The sequence below is a fragment of the Pelodiscus sinensis genome, chromosome 1 (genome assembly GCF_052426305.1).
Source record: "Pelodiscus sinensis isolate ZL-2025 chromosome 1, ASM5242630v1, whole genome shotgun sequence".
Lineage (NCBI taxonomy): Eukaryota > Metazoa > Chordata > Testudines > Trionychidae > Pelodiscus > Pelodiscus sinensis.
The window spans coordinates 192,886,151-192,898,595 of NC_143052.1; the positions used below are offsets into that span (position 1 = coordinate 192,886,151).

The 12,445-nt window shown below is 40.5% G+C and overlaps 1 protein-coding gene across 3 annotated transcripts in view; it reads right to left on the reverse strand.

Moving 5' to 3' along the window:
* Nucleotides 1–12,445, reverse strand: part of BRWD1 (bromodomain and WD repeat domain containing 1) — a 134,783-nt gene that overhangs the window by 58,216 nt on the left and 64,122 nt on the right. For all 3 annotated transcript variants that reach the window (XR_012898106.2, XR_012898105.2, XM_075911992.2), the window contains exons 29-31: nt 9,397–9,458; nt 2,208–2,363; nt 1,803–1,923 (exon numbers count right to left, since the gene is read on the reverse strand). Coding sequence is in view for 1 of the 3 variants with exons in the window: in XM_075911992.2 (XP_075768107.1) it covers nt 1,803–1,923; nt 2,208–2,363; nt 9,397–9,458 (339 nt within the window). In the remaining 2 variants the exon portion in view is untranslated. The remainder of the gene's footprint in view (nt 1–1,802; nt 1,924–2,207; nt 2,364–9,396; nt 9,459–12,445) is intronic.

The window sequence follows — 12,445 nt, forward strand, 5'->3', positions numbered from 1 at the left end:
TGGCTCCCAACCTTTTTGAGCATAGGGACCCCTTTTCAATCTATTAAAATTTTATGGACCTTCAAACAATATAGCCGTGCCTGCATATCCCCTGCATATCCCACACTGCTTCTAGAGCCGCATCTCTCAGTCCGCTCAGGAAGCAGCATGGGCTGAGGGACTTGCTGGCTGCCAGCACAAAGCCTCTCCACTCCAATAGCTGGAAGCTGAGAGGCTCTGTGCTGGCAGCCAGTACGCCCCTTAGCCTATGCTGCTTCCCGAGCCACAGGAAGGAACATAGGTGGAAGGACATGCTTGCTGAGAGAGGATCTGTATATTTATTTTAATTTCTGATTTAAACTATCCATGGACCCTCTACAGTACCATTACAGCCCACCAGAGGTCCATGGACCACATGTTAGGAACCACTGCACTACTGTGTTCGGCCTGTGTTATCCTTTGGAGGTATGTAGTTTAAAAACAGCTATATGGGCTTGAAAACTAAACATAACTCATTTGAAAAGGATAAAAATCCTGTTAATTGATTCTGTATATTATATCAAATTCTATTTTGAGCAACACAGACCTGACACCTCTTCTGACAGAGTACTGAGAATATAAACATACAGAAAAAAGCACATATTTTGTTATCTTAGTCAATTTGACAGACAGAAAGACAAACAGAAAAATGCTATTAAAAAGGGGGGGGGGGCAAAAATCAGCAGAAAAGAAAGAAAAAGAAAAAGTAGTCAAAATATAACCTCTTTACCACATTGTCTTAAGACACATATTTCCAATTGGGTTCTTCTCCACCTGCCTGCTAAGTTCACTTTTTGAACTAATCTCTTATATTTCTATCCTCCCTCTCATCATCATGGCCTAGGAGGAAGGAATATTGAATAAAAGTGTCCTCCTCTGCAAGGTTGAAGAAACTGCAGTCTCAAGTTATAAGCAAATGGAGGAGTCATGTACAGTGCTTAATTTTACCAAGGATTTATTAATCCTTTACTAAGGATTTCTATTCCAAATGCTTAGTTATTTATGAATGAAATTATAACACATTTACCACTTTATCCACAAATTTCAAAGCACTTCAGAAAAAGTGAATATTATCCTCATATTAACAGATGAGGAAACAAATGCAGAGATAAGGGCCTGATTTTCAGGAATGTTGGGCACCTATAACTCCATTTAAAATCAATGTGTACTGCAGGTATTCAGTATCTCTGAACCAGGCCCTATATATCATAACTAAAATACTCTCAACATTGTCAAACATGGAAATGCAACTTAGGCACCAGAGTCCCATTTTCAGAAATGACTCAGGTATAAAAGACTCTCATGAAACTCGGGCTCCTGAGTCACTTATATGCCAAAGTTACATATTCAGAAATTTACCTCAAATCTATGGCAAGCGCAGCACTTCAGAAACTCCGTTTGTTACCTTATTGCTAGTCTTAAAAAACAGTTCGCATATTCATTTATTCCAAAATAGTTCAACTATTTTGTTTATAAATTGTTTAGAAATAATTTAAACCAATGTTTGATAACTGTGATATCACTAGTTGAGAGAACAAAGAACTACTATGTTAATTTTTACAGTACCCATGTTACAGTACTAATCATTTTCCAGATAACTAAAATATTAACAGCTTTGCAGTCATGTAAAACTATTCATTTTCACAGTATTTACAAACAGAACATTGTGTGCCTTTGGGTGCATTTTCCAAAAATGTTTAGATCTTTGTAGCTCACTTAAAACTGGTGAAAACTTAGTTAAGATAATTAAGTTTTCCTCCTTTTTATTGCTATAGTAGACTAACCTGTAAAACCGGTTGATTAGTCTCATCCGAATAGTGCAAAGATCCGTTGGATAAGCTATCACTGTACAGTACTTTGGATATGTACTCAGATCAACTGGACCAGCAAAAGCTGCTGAAATGTCTGTCAAAAATAGTAATATTTCAATTAGGTGAACTAACAAATTCAAGGCACATATACATATGGATTTTCATATAAGTGCTACTGTTATACTATAACCACTGTTAACAGGTTATGTATAAACATATGAATCTGAATAGAAATGTGATAAAAGTTGCAAGGCAGGTTTAACACAATTACAGTACTTTATCACAAATCTTAAAAAAGGATCAGCACTATGTCTCATATCTATTTATAAAAAGTTTATTGCTAAGGAAACAAGGAACTGACTAATTCTGTGTTCTCACCGAGATTCAGCAGCTGATCAATGCCACCGATAATTCGTTCACACACTTCATCTCGAGATGTTTTCCCCCATTCTCCCTCTTGGGGTTTGTATAGTAGCTTCTCCATTTCTTCATAAGTTACAGAAACACTAGCTCCTAATTCCTCAGGTTGATCAACTACAGATTTATAGTTAAATGAGGAAGGTGAGGAAAAAAAGAACACAAACAAAAGAATAAATGAGAATTTAATAAGCTATGTGTGTGCCCAAATTTGATAATATGTAAAATCTTCCCTAATGTCATAAGATGAGGAGTCTGAAGTTTAGGAACACAAAATGTCTAATCTTTGTTGCAGAGGAGTTTTCAGAATGCCCTGCTATCTAAAAGTAGGAATGGCTAATTTTGCTTTTTAATTAAGGAAAAACTGTATACAAGCAGCTTTTAAAACTCCTTTAACAGATTGTGCCAGTTTAAACTTAGGCCTGATATGCACATATCAACAAGCAAAAGATAAGTATTTTTGACTACCAACAGTGTAAGCTGTAGTGTAGCCCTCATGCAGCTACACTATTTTTCGTAGAACAGCAAGGCTGAGTGTGTAAACAACTCACAATATGCAGGGTAATGCAACCTATTCCACAGAATAACAGAAAAAATAGCAGGTTTTTTTAATTATGTTATGTTCTACAATGAAACCCGTTTTAAATAACTGCTCAAAGGACAAGAACAACTCTGCTTGTGCTGCAGCAGAAACCAAAAAAGCTATTTAAATGTCTGCATGCTTAAAGAATAGAATGAAAAATACTGCATATTAGGATTTATATGTCAACGGTACATCACCTGAAATACCGTACCTACTTATATCTAAAGGAAATAAAGCAGGGTTTTTGCTACTAGCTTCTCTCATTCATTGATCAACAGATTAATGCCCCCTCCCTCCCACTGAAACTGGAGGTGGAAACTGAGGCTCCAGAACTGAGTGCAGACCTCCAGCTCAGGCCACTGGAAGAATTATTTCAAAATTGCAGAAAATACTCCCACAACCAATTATTAGCATGAAGACAAGCCAAATATACTGCCCACAGTGCAACTGTGTCTCATTCTGCCTTCAGAGAAAAAAATAAATGTTACAATTATAATCTGCTTTTTATTAGACTACCAGGGTAGGATGAGTTAGGAGAGAAGGCTTCCAGCAGTAAGATACTAAACTTTATGTTCTGCAGCACAGCTTCTCTCCTCATTCACCACTAATGTGAAATAGCAAGCAGTGAATAACTTAAGAGGGGGAAAGAAAGCAGCAGTTTTAAGTAAAGTAATAGAAATGGAAACATACCCACAAGTAAAATCACAGCTTTGTAATTTAAATAATTATTTAGGAACCAATCCAACAGCATCTTCCTACCAAAGGATGGCTCTACAGAAGAATGGACATCGACTTTTCAAATCTGCCTTATGCGTCTCACATACAATCCCCCTCACTACCCCCAATGCCTTCAGGAAACCCGAAAGGAAAGCCTCGATCCCCCCTGCCCTCCACAAAGTCTCCAGACAGCAGCATTCCATGCAAGATTTTTACACCATGACCCCAGCAACTTTCTGAAGTTATGACAACTAGAAAGGTCTGCCACACTGACCTATGTCATTCCAATTAAACTAGATTCCCTAATGAGTCTCAGCTAGATAGCCTACTGTGAGTGTCTAAAAACACCATTAGGCTTGTACCGGATATGCTATGGTGCTTGGTCATAGGACTCTATTCAGCTACTATGGAGAACTTCTAAAGTACGTGAAACACTGCTACTTTGTATTATTTATGGGGCTGTCGACAGATCTCAGTTAAGTCACATGATTAACTAAAAAATTTAAATGTGACTAACCGCAATTTAAATCACACTTAAAAAAATATAGTTGGACCTCCCTGATCCGACACCTTCAGGACAGTGAGCCATCCTGAACGAGTGAGTTTACTAGACCAGAGGAGGTCCATGCCAGCCCCTCGGCAGCTGGTCTTTAGGCTCTTCAAGGGTGCTGCCAGACTCCTGGTCAGGCTACCTTGCTGACCACTGGCCCTGGCTCCCAGCCAATCCTGATGTTGACCTTGGCCCTTGGGCTCTGCTTCCGGCCCTGGCTTCACCTCCAGTCCAGCCCCACTCCCAGCCATTGGCCTGGCCCCTCTGCCTCCAGACTCCCAGCTGCTCCCCTCTTCGTTCTCCTCCCCCACCTCCCCACTCCCAGCTGCTGGCGTTCTTTGGTCCATCAACATCCATGGTAATGCTGGGTCATCGATATTGCTGGACCAAAAAAATTCAAGTGTATCAATCAAAATGCATTAAATATTTTGAATGCTTTTCTATATTTTCAAATACATTGATTTCACTTATTATACAAACCATACAGTGCTCATTTTATATTATTTTTATTACAAATATCTGCACTGTAAAAATAGTATTTTTCAATTAATCAAATACAGTAATGCAATTTCAACTGTAGAAGTTACAAATGTAGAAACATTTTTGTTCTATAACTGCACTCAAAAACAAAACAATGTCACACTTGAGAGCCTAAAAGTTCACTCAGTCCTACTTCTTAAGGCAATCACTTAGAGGAAAAAGAAGTTGCCAACTAATGGATTTCTTGCAACTTCTCACAGCTAGTACTAGCTACTGTCAGACAGGATACAGCACTCAATGGACCACTGATCCAATCCCTTATGACCAATGTTTATATTTTTGTTACACAGAGCTGGGTAAGTGAACTAAAATGTTAGGTACTCTAAGAAATGGAACTTTGCTCCCCAACCTATGAGTTTTTCTTCAATACTGAGTAAGCAAGAGTGCAGATTGGAATTTATGATAGCTTTCAGAATGTCTGTATTTAGGAACAGTAAAACTCCATTGGTCCGGCATCCAATGCTCCGGCACTCCTGATGGTCCAGCACCATCAGGAACCTAGAAGAGCTCCGGCTGACGGACAACTGGAGCTACTCTGTGCCCAGCTTCCCTGATTCAGCTGCTGCTGAAACTGACCAGCAGCTGAATCGGGGAAGCCGGGGGCAGAGCAGCTGCGGTGCTGCCGGGTTGGTCCCATAGCGCTGCCCCTCGGTGCTATCGGACCAACCCGGCAGCACCCCAGCTGCTCTGCCCCAGGTGTCCCCGATTCAGCCGCTGCTGAAACTGACAAGTAGCAGCTGAATCGGGGACGCCTGGGGCAGAGCCCGACTATAGGAAGGGGGGGGGGGCTATAAGGGGTCTGGGGTGGCATCCGCCCCACCCCACCCCAGGCTCCTCATAGCCCCCCCTTCCAATCCGGCATATCTGATAATCCGGCACCCCGAGTCCTAAAGGTGCCAGATTATCGGACGTTTACTGTACCAAGAAACTGAGATCTGAGTATGATCAGAATATCTAATTTTGTATTCTACCAGGTGCATGCTTCCATGATAATGAATTTCTGGAGACTCATTTTAAGAAGTATCAGTAGGGTAGCTGTGTTAGTCTGAATCTGCATAAACAACGAGAAGTCCTATGGCACAACGGCATTTGCTCCAACCCCGCAGACAGAGGCAAACACCTACAAGATCTTCACCAAGCATTCTTAAAACTACAATACCTGCCCAAGGAAGGTGAGGAAACAGATTGACAGAGCCAGATGTTAGGCCCAACAGAGAAAACAACAGAATACTACTGGCCATCATCTACAGTCCCCAGCTAAAACCTCATTCTTACAGACCCTGGGAGACAAGCCAGTGCTCACTCAGATAGCCTGCCAACCTGAAGCAAATTCTCAACAGCAACTATAAACCACACCACAGTAACTCAACTCAGGAACCAATCCCTGCCACAAACCTCAGTGCCAACTCTGCCCTCATATCTACACCAGACACACCATCACAGGACCTAACCACATTAGCTACACCATCATGGGCTCATTCACCTGCAAATGTAATATATGCCATCATGTGCCAGCAATGCCCCTCTGCCACATACATTGGCCAAACTCAACAGTCCCTACGTAAAAGAATAAACGGACACAATCAGATATCAGGAATGGTAACATACAAAAACCTGTTGGAGAACACTTCAATCTCTCTGGACACACAGTAGCAGATTTAAAAGAAGCCATCCTGCCAAAAAAAAACAAACACCACCACCACACACAGACTTCAAAGAGAAACTGCAGAGCTACAATTCATTTGCAAATTTGACACTACCAGTTCAGGATTAAACAAAGACTGTGAATGGCTAGCCAACTACAAAAGTAGTTTCTCCTCTCCACATTAGCTGCTAGAAGTAGTGGGCCTCATTCTCCCTGACTGAATTTACCTCGTTATCTCTAGCCTTACTTTTGATTGGTACTTTTTTCATATGCTTGTATATTTATACCTGCCTTTGGAATTTCCACTACATGTATCTGACGAAGTGGGCCTTTGCCCACGAATGCTTGTTAGTCTATAAATCTGTTAGTCTATAAGGTGCCACAGGACTTCTCGTATTTTAAGAGATTACACTCAAAGGAAAAGACTGACACATGACATCAGCAATCCAAGCCATAAATGGGTACTAATGATTACCACCAAACTGGTCTTGATTCCTAGATGAACAAGTTCTTAATACTGAGTCCAAAATGTTCTTGATTTAGAATTGATCCACCAGAACTCTTTCCCACAGCTGGCTTATCATGAACTGATCTGCTGCCCTAAACAAGGCCTTGATTACTATTTGAACAGACACACGAGCAACATGCAATCTAAGACATACCATGACCATCTGAAGACACCGAATACTGTGAACAAGCAGGGCATATACAGATTCTGCAGAATGGTTGTCTCATGAGAATCACCATTTAGATTTAGCCCCTTGTTTATAGCACACTTCTGTTATTGCCTGCAGGGATGCACCCCAATGGCAGATCCAGGTGACTGAAATTGTAATGCTGTCTATCCAATCCAGGAGAGGATAAGGAAGACAGATTATATGAAGTTACAAATGGAAGAAACTGAACCACCAACTTGTTCTGCTGCCAAAGACAAAAATCTATTGTCCTGATCTGGAGCAAGGTGTTCAGTTCTAGAACCTCCAGAAAAAATTATCTACCTCTGAATACCATTGGTGGAGGATAAATCCATTAATGATGCATGAATGAGGATAGAAGCTGTGCTGCAAAAAAGAAGAGTTGTGGACAAATTAGCCTACTGTCGTAACAAATTAGAAGCATGGAAAAATTAACCACAGAATAGCTTTTGAAAACCTATAGACTGCTTAGTTTACAGAAGAGTGTATAAAACAATGAATGGTATAGAAGGCAAATTAAGCACCCCCTATTACAGAGCTAACATGTGGAACTTATCCCAAGATATCGCTCAGGTCATGAGTTTAGACAACTTTGAAAAAGGATTAGTCAGCCAAATGGCTGCTGAGAATATCCATAACTATACTATATAGGAATAGGAAAACTTCAAGGAGCTAATTCCTTCCTAAGTGGAATACCTTGAATTTGTCCTTGCTGAATTTCATTCTATTTAGCTCAGACCATTTCCCCGTTTGTCTAGATCATTCTGAATTATAATCCTATCCTCCAAAGCATTTGTAACTCCTCCCATCTTGGTATGATCTGCAAACTTAATGAGTATTCTTGATGCCATTTTCTAAATCACTGAAGATACTAAACAAAATCAGACCAAGAATTAACCCTCTGATAAACCCCATGCATTATGTCCTTCCAGCATGATGGTAAAAAACCAATAACTACTCTCTGGGAATGGTTATCCAACCAGTTATGCACCTACCTTACAGTAGCTCCACCTATGTTGTATTTCCCTAGTTTATTAATGAGAAGGTCGGTCATGGGAGATTCTATCAAATGCTTTACTCAAGTCTACATTTACCACATCTTCTACTTCCCCCTTAACCACAAGACTGGTTATCCTATCAGGCTGGCCTGTCATGATCTGTTCTTTACAAATCCATGCTGACTGTTACTTATCGCTTTATCTTCTAGATGTTTGCAAATTGATTCCTTAATCATATGCTCCATTATCTCTCCTGTTATAAGCAAACTGGTCTGTACTTCCCTGAGTTGTCCTTATTTCCTTTTTTATAGATGAGCGCTATATTGCCCTTTTCCAGTCTTCTGGAATCTCTCCCATATTCCCTGACTTTTCAAAGATAACTACTAATGGCATAGATATCTCTTCAGCCTTGAGTATTTGAGGATACATTTAATCAATTCCTGGTAACCAAAAGTCATCTAACTTGTCTAAATAATTTTTAAGTTTTCTTTTACTATTTTAGCTTCTATCCCTACCCCATTTTCACTGGCATTCACTATGTTAGGTACATATATATTAGGCACGTATCAGCCTGAGTCACATGGTTATCATTAATGCAGGAATCTTATCATAAGCCAAAAACCTGAGAATTTTTTAAATGTCAACCTTAATTATTTGAACACTCCTATAAAGAAAGTAGAAAGAAATCAGGGCTCTGATTTCAGAGCAATTAAGCAACAGAACAATTTACCATGGGTTGTGGTGGATTCTCTATAGCTGATGATTGTAAAATCAAGCCTGCATGTTTCTTCTAAAAGATACACTCTGGGAACTATTGGGAGGAATTTTTATGGCCTATGTTATGGAGGAGTTCAAACTAGATTATCACAATGGTCCTTTCTGGCTATGGAATCTATGAATTACAACAAAAGTTACAAAGGCTCCTTTGCAGAAAAGTGACAGCCAGAGGATTCCCATTGCTCTTCCTCCCCATTTGTTTTTAAAATAGAATATATACAGTTTGTGATCTACATACTTCAGTGACTTCCCTTCTTCAGCAGTGATTTTGAAGGCTACTGGGGGGGGGGGGGGGGGGGGAGATATTAGGGAAAAGACATATGCTAATTTTAGACTGATATCCAGATTAAAAAATTTTACAATGAAAACAAAATTTCCTCCTTCCATTTTCCTTCTCTCAAAGCCACTTTTAATGGAAATTATCAGATCCTTAACTATAACAGAATACCTATGCCATTATATCAGTTCTACCCTTAAGAAGTATGAAAAATGGTAGTGTCTTACAATAATAAAAGTAAGCTATGATCAGGTGTTATGGTAACAGGAGCCATATAAGAAAATATCGAGACTAGCATTATCACTTGCACAAAAATTATTTTAGAGACAGACACGGGGATTAAAGGTTTTTAATTCATTTTCACATACCATTATCAGAAATTGGTTCCATGTCCCATGGACTGAGTTTTTCAATTTCACCATTATCCCATCTGTTTAAACAAGAAGCAAATTAACAAATGTAAATAAAACAAATGTAAGGTATTTTTCCTTTTATTTTCAACAATGAAATCTGAAGTACCAAGGTACAGGAAGGAGGGAGTAAATCAAGCTCTCTTGGAGTCAATGTTACTGCAAATGTAGCTTGTTTTAAAAGCTTTAAATTAAAACAGCACTTTTACTCTCTAGGCAATGCTTAACTGATGTCCTATTATATTAATGGAAATACAAAGAAAAAGGAAAATGTGTCTAAGTTACAGACCAAGAACATAACAAAAAGACAAAAACACTTAGTTTGAAGCTTAAGTCAGAAAGTTTCATAAGGTATTTAAAGTAAATAAATGTGAGCACTCAAATACTGGACACAGTTTGAAGGAAAATTTGCAAGAGCTTTACTAAAAATTTAAAATTCTGATTCAGTGAAGAGAATAATGATCAGCTTAGCTACTTTTACAACATTTATACAGCACCATACATTCACACAGCACTTTACAAAATAGATCATCTCTACGTTGCTACAAAGTTTACAGTCTAAATAAGACAAGACAAACAAGATTAAGGCACTAGTGTATGAGAAGGCCAATGCAAATATTCCTGTCAATGGAAAAGGATTATTTTAAGAAAGTGAATTTGGAAGAAGAAATGGGATGTTTGCTGGGGTATATACTAGTAGGCACAAAGTAAAGGGGGGGGGAGAAATAAAGTGATAGGATTGGAGTCAAGGAGGGAGAAGGAAGCAATAGAGTGGTTCATATCTAATATATTTACTTTGATAACCATGAGAGATTTATTTAAATTCCTGAAGATTATATATATCTATATCTATTTTATGCCTTGATTAGCAGTGAAATAGATAAATATTGACATTTAAATTACCATAATTGGGTGTTGTAACTGACACGTCTACAGCAGAGCAAGGCAATATACACTTCTCAATTATTTTAAGGTATCTACAGACTGAGGCAGCATCTTATACTGGTTTAGAACCCCTAGTATGGATGAGGGATGTGAAAGTGTAAACCAAGGGTGAGCAAGAGAGCCCCCATGTGGCCCACCAAATGGATTGATCCGTCCCGTGAGTCCCCTGCTGCTCCCTCATCCCCAGAACAATCAGGGCATGGGAACAGGGGAGCGCTTGAATTCTCCTCCCCAACCAGGGACTTAAGAGTGTACCTCCCTCTGAACAGCAGGCGGTTCAGTCTAAACGCCACACACCCCTTAGATCAGGGAGAGAGACACTTCGTGCGCTCCCCTACCCCCAGGCCTTGGATTGACCTGGGGGCGAGAGGAGTGTGCAAAGTCTCTTTCCACTGCCAGGGGTGCAGGCGCCTAGAGGGAACAGCCAGCTGTTCAGAACAGCTGGTAAGTCTCTCAGGCAAAAGGACAGAGCACAAAAATTGCACACACTCCCCCACCCCCCAGGCCAATCAGGGTTTGTGGGCAGGAGAGCACAGAAGTGTTCCCGCCTTACCCCTTCCATGGTGGTCAGAGGCCACTTCAAAAATTTGTGAAGTGGCCCCTCTTTAAAATTATTGCCCACCCCTGGTGTACACAGTTAATCGATGAGCCTTGGTTCATTGGTTAACCTTCTCAGTTACACGTAGGCGCCCAGTGTGAGTGGGGAGCCATCTATACACCTCTCCCCCGTGCTGCTGCCTCTGTATCAGAGGCAGAGGTGGGATGGAGGAGAAGTTCGGAACTTGTGCTTGTGGATAATGTTCTCTCTAAGCTGTGTGGAGGCACGGCCCTGCAACTGCTTAATGAGCCCCACCCAGCCAGGGTCTCAAGACTTGAGCACAGAACTGCCTGGCTGGGGGAAGTGCACTTCTCCCTCAGCAACCGCAGCAGCTCCCAGGTTAGGGCAGAGCAGCGAGTCTGTCATACCGAGTAAGAGACCGAAAAGCAGCTCCTTGCGCTTGTCTTTCCCAAGAACATAAACTATTGCAATGATACAGGAGGCTGACTAACACGTGACAAACAAACATATTTTGGATTTTAAATTATAAGGGAATAAATAATTCAAGTTAAATGTGCTTGGTTTCCAAAAATATTTTATTTCTGTATCTGACACTCAGTGGCTTTGCACGCTGCATACCATTTTAGATTTTAAAACTAACTTTAAAAATGTATGAACATATCTTAGTCAATTTTGTTCTGGATCCAATATTGACATGTACATGTAATGTAGGGATGTAAAAAATCATTTATAAAGGTAACCAGGTAACTGCTAAAAATCCTGACTATTACACATACTGCGGGCTCTGCAGGATCTCTTACTTTTATACTACAGACTGGGGTGACAGCTGGCCTCCTGGGAGCAGGGCTGGCAGGGGCTGCAGCCTCTGTCCCCAAGAAGCCATTGTGTAGCCGTAACGGAAACTAATAAGCTCATGCTTATTAGTCTATAAAGTGCTACCAGACCATTTGTTGATTATAATTTAAACAGTGACATTCTTAATGTAAAGCCAGCGAGACCTGTACAGAATACAGAAATTAAGCATTTCCATGCCCCAGTACAAACCCACCAATCTACAATATATTTGAGAGAGTTTGGTCGGTCTGTTCAAGAACTCCTAAATAGTAAGAGCTAGAACCAACAAATTGGGTATGCAGTTTCCTGTTGTCATAATGTAAACCAAAGGAGGTTTACCAAACGGTTCTGCCAGGAAATCAGGAGGTGCCCAGAATGGGATTGCTTCTCATAAAACCACACAGAGAGGAGACAATCACTAAGTGTGAAAGGGGCTGGCAGGGAGGTGTGCCCCGCATACCAATTATGAATCCAAGACAGCTCCAGCCCCAAGCCTTCCACTTCACAGGCTCCCTTTAGGGAAGGCAAGAGGGTGGGGACTGAAGCTTCTACCTCCCCAAGTCTTATGGGGGGAGGTTGCTAGCTTTTTGCAACATTCTGGCTAGGGAGTTCAGGGGGTAGGCGAACCTACAACTGCCCCAGCTGAGGGAATGCATCCTTTTCCTGGCT